Raw genomic sequence first — 22,990 nt, 5'->3', positions numbered from 1 at the left:
ATACAAGGTCTTAAATAATCAGGCCCCATCTTATCTTAATGACCTTGTAGTACCATATCACCCTATTAGAGCATCCAAGGGTATTTAAAAGCAGAAGCCTTCAGCTTCTTCAAGAGAAGCCGATAGGTAATTTATAGAGCACATGGAAATGAGAGCTTTATTAAAACTGGAAACTTTTGATAAAACATTAATTTGGGCTGAATCAGGTGACCCTGAATCCTCTCTTATGCTATAATAGGTCAATGCTGCTGGCGAGTGTTTCTTCTTCACTGACCTTTTCAGCTCACTATGTGTTTATACACCACTCTGCATTTAATCATTAGTTATTATTAATCTCTGGTTCTCTTCAGCAGCTTCTGATCCTGATCACCCCAGTCAGACTGCCTGGAGGTTCCTTCCTGTTACTAGGGAGTTTTTCCCTCCCACTGTCACCAAAGCTGTTATTCATGGATAATCCTGATGACTGCTGTCAAACAGTTTCTGAATAACAGTGATAAAGTGACTGACTGGAAAATTGGAAAAACAAAACAACAGAAAGTACCCCATTTAAAAAGAGCTGAATCTGGCTGGCAGAGATGATGGTCATATTTAACTTTCAAATGAATTTTATAATCTTTAAAGTTACTTTCAAATAACCATTTCAATAATCAGCAACCTATTTAACATGATGGTAAATCACTCAATCAGCTGATAAGAGCTGCCCTACTTCTGCTGCTAATGTGACTTTCAGGTTCCCGACTCAGTGGTTTTTTAAGGCTGAAACAATGTTACAATGTGAAAAACAATTATCATCACCGTCTTCGTTGACGAACTAAAATAATAAGAAACTTGAAATTCCCCCAGAAAAAAATAACAGAAGTCCATAGAAGAGTTTTTATAGCACAAACGCATTAGCATGTTGACACACTGAGTCTTTAGATCCGTATACACTCGGCCATAAACCAGAGGACTGCAGCTACTACTCAGGCCCAGGTTAAAGTGGGTCAGCCACATTAACCCCTCCAGCCTCTCCTGGTGACAGATATACTTATTAATGGATCACACTGGATTAACCTCACTGTGACATGTTCATGTGCAGCTGCCACCTCAGCTTCACAGTGTTTTAGCATCTAGCTAGAAGTGCTGAGGTGGCCGTAAACAAACATCACCAATTATAACCTTTTTTCTGTGACGTTGTGTTGAGTTGTTGATGAGTTGTTGATGAGTTGCTGATGAGTTGCTGAATTGTGTTTTTTTGTGAAACCTCCTGCAAAACTACTTTATTTTATTATTTAGAGAGAAAGTATCTCCATGCCATCAGCTAGATGCAACACCAGTCTTCAGCAAATGAAACATTAGCCCTTCACTGTATTTACACGCCTCAAAATATAATTACTCATTTGTTCTGGCAGACTCGAACCTCTGATTGCAGAGCAGGATACAACCAAAGTAAGCACACAGGCCAAGGTGCTCCAGGTAAAGAAAAGCATCACAGATCCTTTAGCACCACTTTTGAGTAAGTGTTTGTATTTCAAACTGTATGTTTACCTTGTGTGAACGAGAAATTCCCAAATTATTCCCAATTTGTACACCAGATTTTTCAGTTGAAAAGTTATTTAAAATGTAAATGTGACAATCATTCCATTAGTCATTAAAAGCCCCAGAGTATCACAGCATTCATGCCTTCGATGCATGTAAGTAAGTTACTGACCACAACTGTTTATATGGTAGATCACTGGTTAGGTTTATGCACTGGAAGGAAGCTGTTGAAGTTTGAGAAAATAGAGTGGTAGGGTTTGTCTCCCCTCAACAGTAGAACACTGTCTTATGGATAAACCTCTGGTCTCTGACTTCATGGGAGACTACTGTGTGAGGCGAGCTGCCACAGGCTCACCTTTCAAAGGCTCTGAGATCAGTAACGACCTGCCGTTCATGTAAAAGTACAGCAAGCATTAGCAAGTAAATGAGCGTCATTGATTTAGCATCGTAACAAATAAGTGTCCTCTCCACCAACATGTGTGATACAGTGAAGATGGAATTTAAAGAAGTCATTAACAACTCTGACCTCGACAGAGAGGGCAACAGCTTTGACCACATCTGGTCTATTAAAACATGCAAATCGAGCAGGTGCAGGTTCAGCAGCATTTTCGAATTAGCATCAATGACAGTGTCTGAGTGAAATACTTCTGCGTCTTTGAGCTCATGAACGCCTGCCTGTCCAGCAGTTATAATCGTGTATACAGAATAATTATTTTTACCGATGACCTCATATGTCTATTAGCCATGGCAAACAAGTTAGCAAAAAACAGAACTCGTGGTACCGACGCCAACGGCATCTGTGCGAATCGATTCTGCCCTTCAGCAGCCTCAGCAGAAACACAACTTCCTCCACTGACCACAGCACAATCTTATTTCTGTTCCTGGCAGACAAAGACGGAAACCAACATGGTTTATGAGTTTGAGCTGCTTTCCTGCTCAGCACACGTGTAATTACTGAGTTACTAAACTTTTTTTGCTGGCTCCAACAAGTCTGAGCTTTTTTATCAACAGGTTCTTTCTCTGGAAGCCACTTTTGTACTTTCCACGTCTGAACAAAGACGTAGTAAATCTCATCTGATACCAGAAATCCTGCTGCCGTCTGGGGAGTTTTTGCAAAAAGACAAAAAGAAATGCAAAAAGGCAGATTAGCAAGGGGATCATGAAATGAACATAATACTTATGAGAATCAAAATAATTGGGATTTGTGATCAATCATTGCTAAAAACACAACTGTTACTTTTGGTGTGTGTGATGATGGTCATGTAGTGTTGCTCCGACTGGTCGTCAACCTTTATTCCAGTTCAGTGTTTGTAATTACCCCCCATGGACTTTCAGCCTCCACCATGTACGTTTTTATGTGGTACAGGTTATTGTCAGTGTCACACCTTTGAGTTAAAAATAGAGAAACATTGTTCTTTTGCCTTACCTGTAAAAGCAGTGGTCAGTGTGGTGTAAGTTAAACAAATGGTTTGCTAAACAGCGTGTGCGACTGATCACTGCTGTCTGTCTACAGTTGCGTGCATGTGTCCATGATCTTTATCAGCAAAAAGTGTTTTTCTTTGAAAGAAACTGTGTTCTGTGATATGAATAATTATTCTCAGCAGTGTTAATCCACATCCTGTTGTTGACAGTTTGTGTGTCTGTAAAATCTGCATGAGCAAGATTATAACACACAGACAAAATCAGGGTTACAAATCTGCTACAGTACTGGTTTCTGGTGTATCTGAGGTCTTTTTGTTTTTATAGCGAAGCACTTTTCTATGATTTTTGATAACTATGACATCCAGATTATACAACTTATATGTTGGCTTTGGAAATTGACTTTAAAAATGTTGTTCTTGTCACGTCTAATGGCCAGAAGATCAGTGCGTTTATTAACCGTGCCAAAAATCTTTCCAACAATCACAAATGTGAAAAGGGGAAAAGGTGCTCTGGGGGAAAGGGTTCAAAGTGTCTCACACTCAGAGTCAGCCTCACCACACCAGGGAAACAGAGGGTCAATATCCACAACGGTGAAAGTAGAGCAAAAACATACGATGAAGCCAGTGTTATTGAGAATGTTTCAGTTTAACGATCCAGCAAACATTGATCCTCAGCCAATACCTTAAGTAGCTGCTTTTACAACAACGTGATCAAGAGCAGGTTGTGCTTCATAGCAGGTGTGCTCAATCAGGGGTTTGGATCCACAACGAGTCCTGTGCAGGAACACAGAGACAAACAAAACAAACACCAGGAGAAGGGAGGAGGGAGAGAGACAGCAGGGAAGACAGAGGGACCGCGACAGACATGTGACTGCCTTGGCTGTTCAAGAAAATTCCACTTCTTTGCTTTAATAAACTCTGTATTTACTTTCATGCAGTCTTCTCTTTATGATAGACTTGGATATGTCCACCTCCTGGAGAGTCTTGTACACTTGGTTGGCTGTTGTGGAAACTATCAATCAGTCATCAAAACTCACCCTAGAAACAGTGGATCAGGGATGATCCCAGAATCATCTTCCAGCGGTTGTTCTCATGGTCCACTGTTTCTAGGGGTGAGTTTTGATGATTGATTTTCCAATAAAAATAGATTCTAGCTTGAATAACGTGATATCGATTCATCAAAATTCCGAATCAATTTTTACATATAAATCTATTTTGCCCGAAACGGCAGTATCCCAGGTTAGCCTCACAAAATTTCAACAACCACCAAACAGCTAAAAACGTAAATAAGAGCTGGTACACAGATTCTGCACAAAGGCGTAAACACAAAGCGTCGACCCGACGCAACAGAATCAGTGAGATGTCTGTGTTCTCACCCGACGGCACGTCACAGACACGCTGTTGGAAAAAGTGAAAAGTCACGATTGCAAATATTCCTCCATTTATCAGTGAGGAATGACTGGTGAGAGAGTTGTCTCGGTACGGAGAAATGATTTCTCAGATTAGAAAACTGTCATCGAGCTGCAAATCCCAGCTGTTACAGCACGTTGTCTCACACAGGCGACAGGTTCCCATGATTCTAAATAAAAAGGACAAAGACCTAAATGTAGTGTTTAATGTGTGAGTGGATGATTTTGACTATAACTTATATGGGACTTCAGGTGTGTTGGTGCATTTTGGGTGTGGCAAGGTTGGCCATTTAGTTCGAGCGTGTCCTGGAAAATATGTCCCTTCAAATAATTTAGAACAAACTCGAGTGGAAGGAGGAGAAAAGAAGCAGAGAACAGCAGAAGCCAGAGATTCGGGCAATGAATTAAACGAAACAGGGAAGCAAAGTGGTGGGAAACTTGGTCAGAAACCAACTTAAGTGCAGAAAAAGCAGACTACAGAAGAAGAGAATGTAGAGCAAATTGTCCACACTTGAAGTCAAACAGTGATAGATACACAGGATAATCAGGAGAATAACACAGCTGTGGTGAAGGAAAGCTCAGGGAAAACTGTAGCTAGCTCTCAAATTGAGAATGATGTTACAGATAAAATGGAGTTGGCAAGCTCAGGACAGAATCTGATACGGAAGAAGAGGATGAAGGTGAAGAGGAAGGCTGGACTGAAGATAGTCTGTCCAGTTCAACCTGTAGAGCCTCTGTTAAACAGCAGAAGAAAGGTTACAGGGTGCGAAATGTTAAACACTTTCTCAAGGTCACAAAAATATGAAAAATGTGAAAATAGAGGAAGTTTTTCAGATAAGAAGTGGCTTCTGTTGCACGTGAGATCACAGTTGAGCAATAAAGGAAAGCGTGATTATACGGACAAAGAAGTCTACAGACTGAGAAAGTTGCAAAACTTAAGCAGGAGTTTAATAATGATGAGGAGTATGATGGCATCTAAGGTTTTGTTTATCAGTAATTAGTAACTGATTACTTTTTTCAAGTAACTTGACCAACACTGATTATTGTGTGCGTATAAGGACCACAAATGGCCCTAACGCAGTAGAACTTGGGAACAGAGCAGTTGTGAAATCTGTCTTTTTAGTTTACATTTTGACTGCACAATTGTGAGCTTTTTGTTATGCACAACAACAACAACATTGTTGTATTTTATTTATGGAGAATTATTATTTAACAAATGCTGATAATTTATTTCTGAGTAATTTTTTCATGTACATCTCCGCTGTATGTTAATAAAAGTGCCTGTGTGAGATCTGGGACACATTGTGACTAAGAACTCTCTTTTTGTTCTTACCTTATGGCTTTAAAAACATATCGAGATATGAATTTTGGGCCATTTCGCCCAGTTCTAATCATGAGATGTATTCTGGACTCGTGGCATAGACGGTTAACCGCATTTGAAAAGGAAATGCTGCTGGACTATTCCAGTGGATTGGAGATTCCTGATGAAAGGGATCCTTTTCCAGGATTGGGATTGAATATTGATTTTACAGGCATGGCAGGACCACTGCTCGTGACCAAAAAGATTCAGATTTTCACATGTTGACTGGAAAACTGTTATATAGATTGTCTGTTCAACGGTTAAATAAAAGGCAATTGAGTGGAAGAACAGATACTGTATGGAGAGAAAAGTTGAAAGTTGAGGATGGTAAGAAACCTGTATGGCGTGACTTTTATAAACCCCCTTTGAATAAGAGGTCAAGTGATCTACAATGGAGGGTTTTGCACGGGGCCATTGCTGCTAATAGTTTTGTGTCCAAGATTTAAAAAGATGCAAGTGAATTGTGTCCATTTTGTCAGGAAACTTGCCTTGAACCACTGTTTGTTATGTTGGAGCATGTCTTTGAAAAATGTGGAGTGGGTTGGTCTCCATTGGCATTTCTCTTTGGTGCCGGCTATACAAAAAAGAGGCTTCAAAAAGCTGCAAAATTTTGTGGTGGGTCAAGCAAAATTTTCTATATATAAAAGTAGAAAAGGTAAGATTGATAATATTTCAGAGAAAAGGGTTGATACTACTTTCATTTTGCTGGTTAAATATAGAGTTCAAGCAGAGTTTCAGTTTTACTCGTTGATGAATAATTTAACAGATTTTTCTTCTCAGTGGTGTGTTCTGTTATAGATGGCCATTTGTACTTCAGCCCTATGTTCATGTGACAGTTTTGTTTTTTGTTTTGCCTTTGTGACAACACGTGATGTCTTAATGTTTGTTTGTTTATTGGTAATAAATGTGTTTCAAATCTTTCTTTCTTTCTCAGGATGGACCAAACTGTAGATTTTGCCACTTCTAATATTGTAGCTATTTCTCAGATGGTTTTTGACCAAAGATCATTGGTGGCTGTGAACACCATTCACAGAGAGCTGGGGAATGGCTGCAATGTGTGAGGAAGAGGAGGAGAAGAAGAGATGGAGAGGAGAACAGGGGGAGAATAGACAGCTTTTCTCTGTAGTTGAGTGACTCGTGCAAACATTTAAAACAATTTCTAGATATTTGTTTCCTGTATTTGTGTCTCCAATACAAACTATAACAGCTGCATACAGGGAACCATTCACTGATGTGAAAAATAAAGGGAACCACGGAAAACTTTGGAAATGCTTCAGTTGATCTAGAAATTTTGGGATTGTGCTGGTTTCAGTGGGAAAAGTATGCAGCTAGTTTAAATAAGAGCAGTGAAAAGTTGTACATTTATAAAGTGTGTCAGTATTTTATAAGGATGTCATGTTTCTCCTGTTAGAGCAGTTGTGTATACAGATACAGAGCTGTTGTGTATCTCAGCGGTCTCCAACCTTTTTTGCGCCACGGACCGGTTTATGCCCGAAAATATTTTCACGGACCGGCCTTTAAGGTGTCGTGGATAAATACAACAAAATAAAACTAGTACCGGTACTGAAAAAAAAGAAGATTTATTCATAACACACGTGAAAAGACCCAGGAAAACCGAGTTAACGCTGAAAACCAATAAAAACCCTGAAAACTATACATTTCACACCTGAGCCTCAACTCTCGCGGCCCGGTACCAAACGACTCACGGACCGGTACCGGTCCGAGGCCCGGGGGTTGGGGACCGCTGTGTTAGAGCCTCTTATCCAAACATCAGCTTGTGTAATGCTCTCATATCTTCAACAGCTTAAGTAAATTCATACTTAAATTATACTACACAGTATTCTCATCATTTTCTCATCATTATAAGAATATTTACTGCATCAGTTTGTCTTCCGTTTTATCTGAAACGTACAAAGATCAAATCTTTTTTTAGCTTATTTTTGAGATATTGCCCTTAAATACAGCTAAAGCTTTCAGACAGTGAGCATTGTATATTAACCATAGAACCAAGTCCGCCAGAGCTTATATTATATTTTTACATGCTGTGGAGCCATTTTTGGGAGCATTTCAAGTTGCTATACATCAATACAACCATTATAGCCCAGATTTTAATAATATGTCTGCATTAAGTGCATAATAATTACATAAATTGCAAAAAAAGTGCAATAAACTACAAAAAAAATGAAAATTGTTTTTGTCTTTTTAACATATATTTCTAGTTAGAGAAATTTAAGAGACTTATCCCTCAAAACTGTAAATCCAAAAAGTTGAACAAAATAGTTTCCCACCACAGGAAATTTATTTTGAGTGTCTTCATAGTTTTATTTTTGAAATACACCAATTTTTATACACTGCAGGAAAAACGAAAATAAATATTATAATGCAAATTTGCAAAAAAGCAGCATATGCATCAAAATAAACTATTTCCAGCAGTGCAATATGAGTCCTAAGCATCCCAGAAACGACACAGAAAGTCATAAAGTCAAACATAACTTTTAAAAACACCAGTATAGGCTCATGAGGCCTTGATGGTAAAAAACTATATTTCTACGAAAATGACGTCACTTCCGGTTTCGGGCAGGTCATGGCGGACATGCGATGGTTTGCGCTGATGGACGTAGGAAGTGTTACAAACAGCTGATCGGATCAGCAAAGCGTGTTTGTGGAATATTATGTTTTTGTTGCTGCTTATTATGCAGTTTTTGCAAAGTTATATGTGGAAGGAAACTGTGACCGAGGACAAGCTGATGGCATAAGATGTAAGTACAACTCCTCCGGTTTCATATGGAAAAAAAAATTATTGCGCTAGCTCACGTGGTTGCAGAGCTACCGGGATTTAAAAGTAGTTACGCAAAGCAGAGCGTGCTGCTCCGACCGGCTTTAAAGGGTTAATATCTTTATGTCAGACAGTCACAAGTTAGAAATGATATGAAATAAAAGTAAATACCTTGAATCTGAACTGAAATGTAATATTTGAGACAGAGTTAAATTACACCGGTGAGCTTTTTTTCCCCAAAAAAACTTTTCAAGTTTAAATAGTAAACTATATATAATGTAAAATGTATTATATTTGTACTGTCACAATGAAATGAAACTAGTCTCATGAACTACTAGCTTACTAGCTTAAGGTAGGCTCATTTTTTGTTAAAGGCACTCAGTGTTCTCTCAGATATTCTCTTGATGTTCTCTTAGATACGTCACATGCAGATGAAACAAAACAATTTTCCCAGAGAAAGTCAAAGAAATGACATAAAATTAAGATTTTCTGTATTTCTGTTGAACATGCTGTAGCTGCTGCCATCATGGTTGCTAGGCAACAGGGAATGTGCAATGTAGGCTAGCCCATCCAGTTTAACAAGCCTTGCACTTCCGGTCTTCCTGGACTTTGAAGGACCCGACTGCGTAGACTGGGTAGGCTGGGTCCTTCGAAGGATGCAGCCCCTGAATGTGGACACAGCCTTGGAGAAGGGAAGACAGACGGACCCTGACAGTTCTTTACCCACGAGGAATTTCAACAGTGTTTGACAACCACGTGTGACTTTCCTTGGCCTTCATGTCTCAATACTGGAATCAGGTCATATTAACTTACTCTGTGAGGTCTAAGTCGTCATTGAGATGGCCCAGACTCTATGTTAAGAAGAAAAGCAAAAAAGACACTTTGAAAAAACTTATTTTTAAAAACCTATTTTAATAAAATTAAACATGGGACTATCATGGATGATGGCTTAGAGCTCAGAGGGTTAATGAACACTGAAAACAGCCATGATCACAGCATCATCAGCGCCCCTACAAGGCCTGCATGCAAATTGTAGTGGATCAGTCGTCCATGGTGTTTCATTTCAGATTTGCTATAGCTGCACATGGCAGGTATAATTCCTTCCTAGGTAACATTTGATAACATCAGTGTCACTGCCCAAAAGTTGATTCTATTCATCTGGACGATTTCAGTGGGATAAATGTTTCGTCATCATCCAAGTAACTTCTTCAGTCTCAGCTGACTGCAGGTTTCCCCAATCACTGACCTGTAGGTGTGAACAGACTGCAGAGTCCTGGCCTGACGAGGTGGCTCTTCTGTGTTGTAGCCAGAGGTTGTTCTGGAGGAAACCTGGTCTTGTTAGGAGAGATGGCATCCATCCCACTTTGGATGGAGCAGCTCTCATTTCTAGAAATATCGACAAATTTATTAAACCCCTCAAAACATGACTATCCAGAGTTGGGACCAGGAAGCAGAGTTGCAGTCTTACACGCCTCTCTGCAGCTTCTCTCCTCCTGCTACCCCCCCAAAAACCCATCTCCATAGAGACTGTGTCTGCTTCCAAAAAGACAAAAAACAAACTAAAAACCAGCAACAAACAACTTAAACATTTACAAAGAAAGAACAATACAGTATCCACATCTGAACCAAAGAGTAAAACAGTGAAATGTGGATTATTAAATATTAGGTCTCTCTCCTCCAAGTCTCTGTTAGTACATGACTTAATAATTGATCAACAAATTGATTTACTCTGCCTTACAGAAACCTGGTTGCAGCAGGATGATTATGTTAGTTTAAATGAATCAACACCCCTGAGTCATTCTAACTACCAGAAATCGCGAAGCACAGGTCGAGGGGGCGGTGACAGCAATTTTTCACACCAGTCTATTAATTAATGAAAGACCAAGACAGACTTTTAATTCATTTGAAAGCCTGATGCTTAACATTGTCCACCCCAGCTGTGAAACTCAGAAACCAGTATTACTTGTTATCATCTATCGTCCACCTGGGCCTTACACAGAGTTTCTGTCTGATTTCTCAGACTTTATATCTAATTTAGTTCTGAGCTCAGATAAAATAATTATTGTGGGTGATTTTAACATCCATGTTGATGCTAAAAATGACAGCCTCAACATGGCATTTAATCTGTTATTAGACTCAATTGGTTTCTCTCAAAATGTAAAAGAACCCACCCACCACTTTAATCACACTCTAGATCTTGTTTTAACATATGGCATAGAAACTGAACATTTAACAGTGTTTCCTGAAAACCCTCTCCTGTCTGATCATTTCCTGATAACATTTACATTTACAATAATTTATTACGCAGCAGTGGAGAGTGGACTTTATCAAAGTAGATGTCTTTCTGAAAGCGCTGTAACTAAGTTTAAGAATATAATCCAGCCACTGTTATCATCGTCAATGCCCTGTACCAACACAGAGCAGAGCAGCTATCTGAACGCTACCCCAACAGAGGTCGATTATCTTGTTAATAATTTCACCTCCTCACTACGTACGACTCTGGATACTGTAGCTCCAGTGAAAACTAAGGTCTCTAATCAGAAGTACCTGACCCCGTGGTATAATTCTCAAACACGTACCCTAAAGCAGATGACTCGTAATCTGGAGAGGAAATGGCGTGTCACAAATTTAGAGGATCATCATTTAGCCTGGAGAAATAGTTTGTTGCTTTATAAGAAAGCCCTCCGCAAAGCCAGAACAGCTTACTACTCATCACTGATTGAAGAAAATAAGAACAACCCCAGGTTTCTCTTCAGCTCTGTAGCCAGGCTGACAAAAAGTCAGAGCTCTTTTGAGCCAACCATCCCTTTAACGTTAACTAGTGATGACTTCATGAACTTCTTCACAAATAAAATTTTTATCATTAGAGAAAAAATTACCAATAATCATCCCACAGATGTAATATTATTTACAGCTACTCTTAGTACCATTGATGTTAAGTTAGACTCTTTTTCTCCAATCGATCTTTCTGAGTTAACTTCAATAATTACTTCCTCCAAACCATCAACGTGTCTTTTAGACCCCATTCCTACAAAACTGCTCAAAGAAGTCCTGCCATTGATTAATTCTTCGATCTTATATATGATCAACCTATCTCTAATAATCGGCTATGTACCACAGGCCTTCAAGGTGGCTGCAGTTAAACCTTTACTCAAAAAGCCATCTCTAGACCCAGCAGTCTTAGCTAATTATAGGCCAATCTCCAACCTTCCTTTCATATCAAAAATCCTTGAAAGAGTAGTTGTCAAACAGCTAACAGATCATCTGCAGAGGAATGGTTTATTTGAAGAGTTTCAGTCAGGTTTCAGAGTTCATCACAGCACAGAAACAGCTTTAGTGAAGGTTACAAATGATCTTCTTATGGCCTCTGACAGTGGACTCATCTCTGTGCTTGTCCTTCTTGACCTTAGTGCAGCATTCGATACTGTTGACCATAATATCCTGTTAGAGCGATTAGAACATGCTGTAGGTATTACAGGTACTGCACTGCAGTGGTTTGTATCATATCTATCTAATAGACTCCAATTTGTGCATGTAAATGGAGAGTCCTCTTCACACACTGAGGTTAATTATGGAGTTCCACAGGGTTCAGTGCTAGGACCAATTCTGTTTACATTATATGTACATGCTTCCCCTAGGCAGCATCATTAGAAGACATAGCATACATTTTCACTGCTACGCAGATGACACCCAGCTCTATCTGTCCATGAAGCCAGATAACACACACCAATTAGTTAAACTGCAGGAATGTCTTAAAGACATAAAGACTTGGATGGCCACTAACTTTCTGCTTCTTAACTCAGATAAAACTGAGGTCATTGTACTCGGCGCTGAAAAGCTTAGAAATATGGTATCTAACCAGATTCTTACTCTGGATGGCATTACCTTGGCCTCCAGTAACACTGTGAGGAACCTTGGAGTCATTTTTGACCAGGATATGTCCTTCAACGCACATATTAAACAAATATGTAAGACTGCGTTCTTCCATTTGTGCAACATCTCTAAAATTAGAAATATCCTGTCTCAGAGTGACGCTGAAAAACTAGTTCATGCATTTATTACTTCCAGGCTGGACTTCTGCAATTCATTATTATCAGGATGTCCAAAAAACTCACTGAAAAGCCTTCAGTTAATCCAAAATGCTGCAGCAAGAGTACTGACAGGGACTAGAAAGAGAGAGCATATTTCTCCTGTTTTGGCTTCCCTTCATTGGCTTCCTGTTAAATCCAGAATTGAATTCAAAATCCTGCTCCTCACATACAAGGTCTTAAATAATCAGGCCCCATCTTATCTTAATGACCTTGAAGTACCATATTACCCTATTAGAGCACTTCGCTCCCACTCTGCAGGCCTACTTGTTGTTCCTAGAGTATTTAAAAGTAGAATGGGAGGGAGAGCCTTCAGTTTTCAGGCCCCTCTTCTGTGGAACCAGCTTCCAGTTTGGATTCGGGAGACAGACACTATCTCTACTTTTAAGATTAGGCTTAAAACTTTCCTTTTTGCTAAAGCATATAGTTAGGGCTGGACCAGGTGACCCTGAATCCTCCCTTAGTTATGCTGCAATAGATGTAGGCTGCCGGGGGATTCCCATGATGCATTGAGTTTTTCCTTTCCAGTCACCTTTCTCACTCACTATGTGTTAATAGACCTCTCTGTGTTGAATCATATCTGTTATTAACCTCTGTCTCTCTTCCACAGCATGTCTTTATCCTGTCTTCCTTCTCTCACCCCAACCGGTCGCAGCAGATGGCCGCCCCTCCCTGAGCCTGGTTCTGTCGGAGGTTTCTTCCTGTTAAAAGGGAGTTTTTCCTTCCCACTGTCGCCAAAGTGCTTGCTCATAGGGGGTCATATGATTGTTGGGCTTTTCTCTGTATCTATGAAGCGCCTTGAGGCGACATTTGTTGTTATTTGGCGCTATATAAATAAAATTGAATTGAATTGAATTGAATTGAATTGTTTGGTTTCCCTGATGTATAAATCCTGGCAATCCTCCTGCACTTAACAGCTACACTATGTTACTCTGTTTGTGTCGGGGACCCGATCCTTGGGGTGGACCAGTTTTTGGCGTAGCGTGTTTTGGGGTTTAAAAGCCACAGAGACCCGGTCTTTAGAGAAAATGTGTCTCAGCTGCTCCGATACTCCTGACACGTACGGGATCACTACAGGTTTTCACTTAGGCAGAGGTTGTCCTTCTCTCCTGGGTCGGCTGGAGCTTTCTTTAGGAGCCTTCCCAGCTTTGACAAAAGTCCGGCTGGGATAACCACATTTACTCAGGGTCTTCTTCATGTTCTTCTGCCTCTCTGGCTGCTGTGTCAGTGGGGATGGTGTTCGCTCTGTGTTGTAGTGTCCTGATGACGCCCAGTTTGTGCTCCAGTGGATGATGAGAGTCAAACCTTAGATACTGATCCGTATGTGTAGGTTTACAGTACACGTCAGCTTTTAGATGTCCCCCATTACTGATGGGACTCTCACAGTCTAAGAAGGCTAACTGTGTAACTTTGTGCCATCAGAAACTGAATTTGAATAAGTTACATTTGAATTTGAATTGCTCAACTTGAATGAAAGCTTCTAAAACTCAATTTGAATTAGCATAATTTGAAATCCAATGTATTGGTTTGAAAATGATCATCTCTAAATTGAAACTAAATTTCATATTTTGAAAATTAATTAATTTGAAACTGTCCTTCTTTAATTTTAGCTGTTAAATGCTTTCAGTTTCACTTCGCACCATTCAATTTCAGATGTACAATTCAGTTTTTGGGGTCATACATCCGGGTCATTCGTGAAAGTAATCGAGTGCCGATTAACAGAACTATATTGTACCTGCGCAGTGTTACTGAGTGGACCTACGACATCTTGAGCTGAGGCGGGGTACAGATTAAGCATTCAGAAGTCATTCATCTTGTTATTATCTGTTATGCTTATTGTAGCTGTTACCTAAAAACACTAATTTTGCGTAGTTTGCCCTGTTCAGCTTTGACAAATGAATATGATCGACTGTTTCCACAGTTGTCATCTTGGACCCTCTCACAGCTCCCTATGCTTGCAGAGACCCCCACGGTAGGCAAATGTGAAATGAATGCCCAAACCATTGTAAAGTGAATAGTTAGTCTAATTCCTGAGTGCAGCATTACTGGATCACCTCTGTTAACACTCAACCACACCTGTCATATTCCGGATGGTGTTCATGTAGTTTTCTACCCAACAGTTCAGCAAAAAACACATGATGATCTCAAGCATGTGATGACAAAGGCCTTCCATCATGGTCTTTGCCATCACAAGTCTGGCTGATCATGTTTAGATGGTGTCTGGCTGGCATGATCAGCCTTTTGATGCCATGACACCCCTGACCCATCAAGACAAGTCTCCACTAGCTCCCCGAAGGTGTGCGGTGTCATCTGGCAATAAGATGTTAGTATTATGTGGTGTGAAATAGATTTGTTTGTCCTGAACATCCCACAGATGGTCAACTGGATTGAGATCTCTGAAATTTGGAGGCTAATTTAACACCTGAAACTAATTCTTCAAACTCTTTTTGAACATTTTTGGTTTAAGGCAGGTGCATTATCCTGATGAAGGAGGCCACAGCCATCAGGGAACGCCATTTCCAATAAAGGGTATTCATGGGTGTGTTTTCATTTAAGGGGTGTACTGCAACAGTGGACCCAAGGTAGTAGAACATTGCTCAACTGCACACTACCTCAGCTGCTTTGCCTTCTTCCCATCGTTCCCTGTCACTGGTGCACCACTGTTCCTTCATTGAATCCTTGTGATTGATAGTAACCACTTCAGACCAGAAACACCCCACAAGAACTGCATTTTCCAGTTTTTCTTGATGATCAGTCATTCATTTCACCTTTCAGTAGTCATAGTGTTAGCTAAGTGAATGTTGGCCTGGTGCAAGCAATCATTGAAATATATATTTGGAAACTCATGACAGTAAGAACTGAGGCTGATAAAAGGTGGTTGACCTAGTGTTTATATAGTATTTATAATAAAGTGCTTGCTAAGATTTGTTGGACTTTGTTGGAAGCCCCACATAGAACACGTGAAACGGAAATTATCCAAGTCTATTTCTATTCTTTATAAAACAAGAGATTTTTTGAATAAGAACTGCCTTTATTTATTGTATACTTCCCTTTGTTTGCCTTATATGACCTACTGTGCAGAAATTTGGGGGAACACATACAAAACATATTTGGATTCAATATTTAAATTGCAAAAAAGAGCTATTAGAATAATAAATAAAGTTGGATATAGGGAACCAACCAGTTTTTTGTAGGATCGTCTATGTTAAGATTCATGGACATTATATATTCTAAAACTTTAGAAATGATATATCGAGTGATTAAAAAGAATGCTCCAATTTGTATTTTAAGTATGTTTCAACTAAGAGATGGAAAATATGATTTGAGGGGGTCTTATAAGTTTGAAATGCCTAAAGTGAACCAATGTTAAGTATAGATGTGTGTCAGTTTTGGGAGTGAAATTATGGGATGGACTTAATGATGAACTGAAGATGTGTTTTTCTTTGTCATTCTTCGGGAAGATTAAAAAAATTAGTATTATACAAGGTTATAGAAATCTGGTTTGTTAAAAAAATTTTGTGTTGATTTAATGTCTTGATTTATCATTGATTTCTTTCAAACTGTTATACAACTTATTTATCAATGCTATTTATTTTCTTGCTTAAGGATTTGATTATTTCTATGGGGGTAAGGGAGAGGATAAGTATAAGCCATAAGGCTTCAGCCTATTCCTTTTTCGGTTACTGTTTGAGTACTTTTATGTAACATTATAATCTGTTGTTGTTGTTGTTGACTGAAATAAAAAAAATTCAATTCAAATTCAATTCAAGATCTAAATGGCTTAGGATTTTAGAGTGATGAGTTAAAAAAGTCTTTTCAGTCTTTTTCCAAAGCTGCACATGAAGCACCAGTGAAGTTGTAACTCCAAATAACGTAAACAGACGGTAAGAAATGCAAAATATTTCCTGTAGTCCCGGAAACAGTGTGATGTGAACTCTTCTGGCAGTGAACAAGAAGGAAAACATGAATGTGTGTTATCTGACGACTACAGGAAAGAGCACAGCCCACAGAAACCAAAAGGTTCAAATGACAGTTTCTAATGCAGTCTGTGTACAAAAGGAGAATCTGGTGAGAATCAGCTCAGTTTTTTTCTACAACGGGGAGAAGACGATGATACTTTCCAGCTTCAAAAGCTTCTTTATTTATTATTATTTGAGCTCCTTATTCCATCCAAACAATGGTAAGACTTCCAGTTTCACCTTCTAAACTGTAACAGTTTAATTTTAGTAATTAATTTTTCAACTTTAGTGATTAATGAGAACTGCTGGTCCAGCGAGTTAAAAGAAATGGCCACAGTAGAACACAAATATGCATTTCTGATGGTCAGTGTGTTATGTTATTGAAAAGTACAGTAAATAAAAACATTTACCCTTAGATGTCTCTCCACATGGACTCTAATGACAGAAAGAAAAAACAGAAGGTTTTAACCTTGTTTCTAATTTCTTTTTACCAGGTTTCGAGGTGATCCAGCCACAGAATAAGACTAATAACCCAGATACAGTTTTCATCAGCTGTAACTTTACAGCAAACACTGGGACAATTGTAGATGTTCGACTCAACAAGGTTTTACCAGAGAAGTATGTCGAAGCATGTCTCTTGGTTTTAGTGAAATTGTTTTTGAGATGCATAAACGAGCTTTTTCTCTTTCACTGCAGAACGTTGAGAAATTCTCGTACTACTTGTATGAACTCATGTTTGCTGACTGAAGTTCTCTTTATGTTTGTGGTCAAATGTTTGTATGACAAAAAGGTGTCTGTATGACGTCTGTAGCAGTTCTATGTTCAAAAATCTGCAGGTTTTCTTTTCCCATTTTCAAGAATTCTGCCTGCTGCAATTTTAACATTATTCCAATTAAAATAATTAGACTGGGTCATGCTAGCTGCATATCTAATATTTCTTTGTTTCCTTTCAGAAAGATGCTCTGTCAGACTGAATCTCAAGCCTGTCATAACATTATCGTACTTAAAGACACTCCATTCAAGTACTTATTCATCTTACTCAATGCTGGGCCAGAGGCACGGACCTCGAAGTATGAATGTGAGTGGTCAGCAACAAAAGAGGATGGGACGGACATAACCGTGCCAAGTGCAGCAAACACATTAATTAAACTGCAACTACAAGGTATGTATATACAAAACGTGATAAAACAGAAATTGCATTTTATTTATTTATTTATTTTTTGTCTGCAGAAGTGAAAGACTGAAATGACAAATGATGCAACAGAACGTCCACATTTCAATCGAATACTGTGATTCTGTCAGATGCTGTTAGAATAGTTGAGATTACAGTCTCCCTCCAAAGAGCAGTTTTCAGTTTGGAACAAGTCACAGTTTAGCTCTGCAGACGGCTTGTTCTGTTCATCAGAGCTGTTTTTGCACTTCATTGCATTTTGTTACGGGGAGGGCAAAGTTAGGTTTCAGCCTAATTGCTCACTGGTCGTGGTCTCTCTGTGCGTATTGGCCATCATTAAAAAAACATAAAACATTTCTCTTATCATGTAATGATATTGTTTCCTTTTTGCCTGAATTTCTGGAAAACTTTCTTTCACAAATTTTCACAAATATTAAAACAGTAAGATGAAGGAAACATGTCCGAACACTAAAGCATTTTAACAAATAACTTTTTGGCAGGCCAAACGGGAAGAGTGACTTGAGCAGGTCCTAGACAACATACGCACAAGATCAGGGGAGACAGCTGTGAACGCAGCAGCATGAACATAATGCACATAGACTATCAAAATAAGACAGGAAACGCTGCAAAAAGTATAAGCACAGTAAGTCCTGCTGTGCAATTCAAAGGTACAGACTAAAAGTTTTGATTTGGAGGTGGTAAAATTAGGAACTATGTGTTGTTAAAGTTGCAAATACAAACCCATCCTACTAAATCAAAGTTAAGACTTGAGACTTTTTAGCAACAGAATCATAATGTCAGCAAAGACATTGTGACTCAACCTCCCTTGTGTCCAAGTTGCAAAGTCCATGTGGTCTTTTCGCCCAAACCACACAAATTTTGCGCTAAAAAGCCCAGGATGTCCTCTTTACTGTGCAGTAGGACTCATAGATTGCATAGCTGGTGCTTGATGTGGACGTCTCACATTTAAGTCCCCACACAGGACAAAAATGCATTGCTGTGTCTTAGAAGAATTTGCAGGTCAACTCTGTTAAGACTGTTAGCACTGTATCAACACAGACACCCAGAATCTTCAATCAGAATGAAGGAAATGGTAAATCGACGGGTTTTCCTGCTCTGAGCACTCAAAGTGATTATACAGCATGCCTCAGTCACTATTTCACACAAGCATTTTTTTCTAACATTTGCACATTTTGATGCATCTTGGGGTAAATGTCTTACCTGAGGATATTTGGCATACAGACTGCAGTAGCCAGGGTTGGACCATCAACATTCTCATTCTCTGGCAATCAGGGCAAAATGTAGCTCTGTTTGATATGCATTACAAAACGATCTCAGTTTACCTCATGGTTAAGGCTGTGATGAGTGTTATCGCTGATGACAAATTAGACCTCAGAGGGTTAATTGTCCAAGAGATTGCTCCTTACAGTTACCACTTTGTAAAGAAACTATCACAGAAATACTGCAAGGCTTTGAAACCTGTTGTTGACTCTTAAAATTAAAAAAATAATAATTTCTGTGCAGGCAAAGATTTAAAGGTTAGATCACTTTCACCTCAGAGGTTTTAGTCTGTATCGTTTCAGTGGTTTAAGCAGACAGAATCTTTTAACAGTATCTAAATCAAAGTTTGACTTCCTTGCACCCACGCTACTGACGAAGCTGACTGGATACTCTGTGCTGCTAAATGTGCAAAACAGTCTTTACAACAAAACCTAATAAGGCAGGTTTCTGAACGTGCAACTGGCTGCTGTTCATGTAGTTGTGTTTAGTGACGTCAGTCAAACCACTGAAGTACAAACAGGAAGTAACCACTGTTTTTATTAGGTCAACTGGGAACAACACCACAGTGTACTCCTCCCCCTTCACCTCCTCCCCCTCAGTCCCATCAGCTCATGTGGATTTTGATTGGTCTGCTGGCCCTGATGTTTGTGTACAGCTGTATCATCACCTCCTTCTACATGAGGCTTATGGTGACTATCTGTCAGAATTACTATTTTTCTGAGTAATTTACGATGTATGTCTTTATATGTCTTAGTGTGTTTTTTATCAGATGTTTGTTATCATCTTGCCCGGACGCAACGTTAAAAGGTCCACAAAGCAGCTGAAAGCAGCTTTTATGATGCACTGGTCAGCCAGTAATAGATGAAGGGAGATGTTTACACAGCCGTAGATCATTTTCTAAATGAGAAAGAGTTCAGGTTTAAACTTTTATATAAGGTCTATGATGTGACCACAGCTTTCACTGTTGTTGAGGGCTCGGGGAGCTTCTTTTGATCATTGTTATTTTGAGACTTTCTTAGTCTGAAATCATATTTGTTTGTTTTTCCAATTACAATTTAAAAAGATTTTTGTTTCCAACTCAGTATAAGCTGTTTATAAGCTGCCTTTTTTTTACATTCACAGCAGACGATACAAAGCCATAAAACCATTGTTCAGATCATAACAACACACAGTGGATGTTCTGCGTCAACCTCAAGAGTCCTTTGAAATGAAACATAAAGTAAAAGCTGTATGCCCACTGACCCACACAGATTTTTATTGACATCAGACATTGAGTTGTTACAGTTAGACACACACAAGTTATATTTATAATGTTTCCTAATAAGCTGACTGTGAATATAAAATGCACAAAAGCAGGACGCCCCCAAAACCGAATGCAGTATTAATGCATCATTTTCTGCTATGAGATTGTAAAACGCCTGCTAAGCAATAGGCTCCAGCCCTTGTAACATAACTGATGTGAAATCAGTCTGTAAGGTTTTTAGAGTTAAAAGACTTTCAAATTCTTACTTCTTTTCTTTGTTACATAAATTCCATCAATTTTGACAAGCGTCCCAACACCACTGTTGAAATGTGGACCCGAACCATCACGCTGTGTTTTACAGCTGGCTGTATACACTCACTATTCCACCTCTTTCCTCACCTCCTCTCTATACCTTGATGCCAATGTGAACCAAAAACCCAGTGCCGCTGATTTTCACTCTACTTCTTGAAAAATGTGGCACACATCAGCCTTTTTCTCCCTGTTTTCTCTGATCCCAAATAATCACTGTCCATGTTTGCTTCATCTGACCACAGAAGAGTTTTCCACTCGACGAAGCCGACCGGAGGATTGTGACTTTGATCCTTTGTCCCTCGAGCATAAAGATTTCTCTTGATTCTTGGAAACTTTTAATGTTATGTACTGTAGAAAGTTATTCTATTTTACATTGAACACCATTGATCTGGATTGTTTCACAATTTGTAGACAGTTTTTTCAAAGTGAGTTAGCAGACAGTTAATAAGATACTGAAAGAAATCCATAAAAACTGTCCTGCCTTTGTGCTGAACACCCAGTTTTAGCAGCAGTATTATTATTAAATACATTTAACAGAATAAAGCTACCAAAAGAATGAGACCGAAATGTCTGCATCTCCTCTGCACTTATTGTTACTAAACTAATTACTTGAAAAGAAACCCTGCTGTAGGTAATGTGTCACTTTTGTGTTTTTCTGTTTCAGAACAGCAGCAAAGATTGTGAAAACTCCACCTATGTTGAAATGAGGAACGTTCCAGTTCAGCTGCATCCTCACCACATTTACAATACTATGCAAAAGGCTTGAGCTGCCCCTCGTTTCTTTATATCTTATTAGGAAAATGGTTCAACAATGTATTAAAGCATGTAAAAATACATGGAAATACAGTATCTGCAGTATATGTGTACACAAATGTATAAACAGAGTAAGGAACTTTAAATATTTCATATGATCAACCTTATTCTTCTACATAGCCTGAACTCTCATAGGCAAGATTCCCCCCTAATCAGGGTGGAATCATTGGCTGCCTTTATTCCATTTTCCATTAAGATAGTGTTGAGGCCCAGACCATGACTAACAGTTTTCTACCCAGATATGCTTTTTTTTGGATTTCTCAATCCATACGACCTGTTGACACTGACTGAGTAGACTGTAAAGTAGGCATTGATGAAAGTATAACTTTAGAAATCTTAGAGAACTGCTGATCATGACCAGTTTAAAATGTTACAAGAAAGTTTAGCTCCTAATATAAAGAAATGAGGGTCGCTCAAGACTTTTGCACAGTACTGTAGCTCACTCATCTGTCTTCAGTATCTTCAAAAAGAAGACGTGAACAGCTCGTATTGTGCTCTCAACATTTTGTTCTTCAGTGTTTGACAGTTCATTAAGTTGTATTGTGCAATAGCAGAAAACCTGTGCAGTACTGAAGTAAAGAGGGGGGCGAACTGACCTCTTAAAGGCACAATCTTTGTTTAATCTTTTTAAAGTCTTACTTTATTAAAAGAATGTCAGCTATTGATTTGATGTAATTCCTCAAAATAGTAAGTGTGCATTGTACATCGAGCATCGTGGTTGGATTTTGTCTCTGACATGTTGAAACCTCACGATTCTTCCCTGCTCTTAGGTCTTCAGGTCAGAGGTCACGGTTGGTCCTACGTACCAAACTCGTGGGGATCGGGCTTTTCACGCACCAAAGCTGTGGTATTCTCTTCCATTGTCTTTACGCCGTGCAGACTCCACTGACTCTTTCAAAAAGCAGCTGAAGACATTTCTATACAAACAAGTTTTTAATTAATTTTCTCATTGTTTTGTTTTATTTATATTTCTGGTTTTATTGTGAAGCACTTTGTGATTTTTATCAGTAAAAAGTGCTATAAATACATCTTACTTACTTACTTTTCTAAATCTTCAAGGAAACTTTGCCTTAATCTTGTATTCAAATTACAATATTTTATACTATGTTTTCTGCACACGCACACAACAATGGTACAATTTCTAATTACTGCTGGAGGGGAACAGAAAATCATTGTATTTGTCATCACATGTAGCAAATATCATACATTGACTTTTGAATGGCCTGTTGTCTTTATGTGTCTTTTATTTAAAAATAGATTTGTATGGTTTCTTTTAATAAAAATTAAATCCAAAAACCTCTGCAGATCCTTCCTATATTCCTATATTTTTCCAGCTAAACTTGAATGGGACATTTCAGCTGACCTTCTTTCCATTCTCCACTGAAAGCTCAAATGTCTCCCATAGATTTTCAGCTCAGTTTCATCTGAGGGCTGTAAAAGCCTTACTCATGCACATTATTTTCACCTTCAGTAAAAATAGGATACATACAATGTCATCCTAAAATTGGCCACTGGTATCAGGAGAGAAATGAGTGGTCCTTCCCTCTATAGAGTGAGGTGGATTCCCAGAATTTCGGGTACAAAGCATAATTTGTCGTCATTAGTAGTCATTTGATCCCCTATCTGCAAATCCATACTG

General features: G+C 38.9%; 1 protein-coding gene across 1 annotated transcript; it reads left to right on the top strand.

Annotated features, from left to right (window-relative positions):
• The first annotated feature begins 16,581 nt into the window (after positions 1–16,581).
• On the top strand, positions 16,582–22,713 carry LOC146500006 (uncharacterized). Its single transcript, XM_085136192.1, has 5 exons — positions 16,582–16,752; positions 17,026–17,149; positions 17,485–17,693; positions 19,527–19,672; positions 21,203–22,713. The coding sequence occupies exons 1-5, from the start codon at positions 16,599–16,601 to the stop codon at positions 21,302–21,304; spliced, it is 735 nt and encodes a 244-aa protein (XP_084992318.1). The 5' UTR covers positions 16,582–16,598; the 3' UTR covers positions 21,305–22,713.
• The last annotated feature ends 277 nt before the right edge of the window (positions 22,714–22,990 follow it).

This window comes from Neolamprologus multifasciatus, chromosome 16, assembly GCF_963576455.1.
Source record: "Neolamprologus multifasciatus chromosome 16, fNeoMul1.2, whole genome shotgun sequence".
Classification (NCBI taxonomy): domain Eukaryota; kingdom Metazoa; phylum Chordata; class Actinopteri; order Cichliformes; family Cichlidae; genus Neolamprologus; species Neolamprologus multifasciatus.
The sequence above is the reverse complement of the archived record's forward strand: the minus strand, read 5'-3'. Positions and strand labels throughout refer to the sequence as shown.

What these genes read in the sequence shown, in the direction of transcription:
- LOC146500006 (XM_085136192.1), top strand. Translation starts at nt 16,599, where the DNA reads ATGACAGTTTCTAATGCAGTCTGTGTACAAAAGGAGAATCTGGTGAGA. An exon ending in AACAAGGTTTTACCAGAGAA is followed by an intron (nt 17,150 to 17,484) that starts GTATGTCGAAGC and finishes GTTTCCTTTCAG; the next exon opens with AAAGATGCTCTGTCAGACTG. An exon ending in CCTTCTACATGAGGCTTATG is followed by an intron (nt 19,673 to 21,202) that starts GTGACTATCTGT and finishes TTTCTGTTTCAG; the next exon opens with AACAGCAGCAAAGATTGTGA.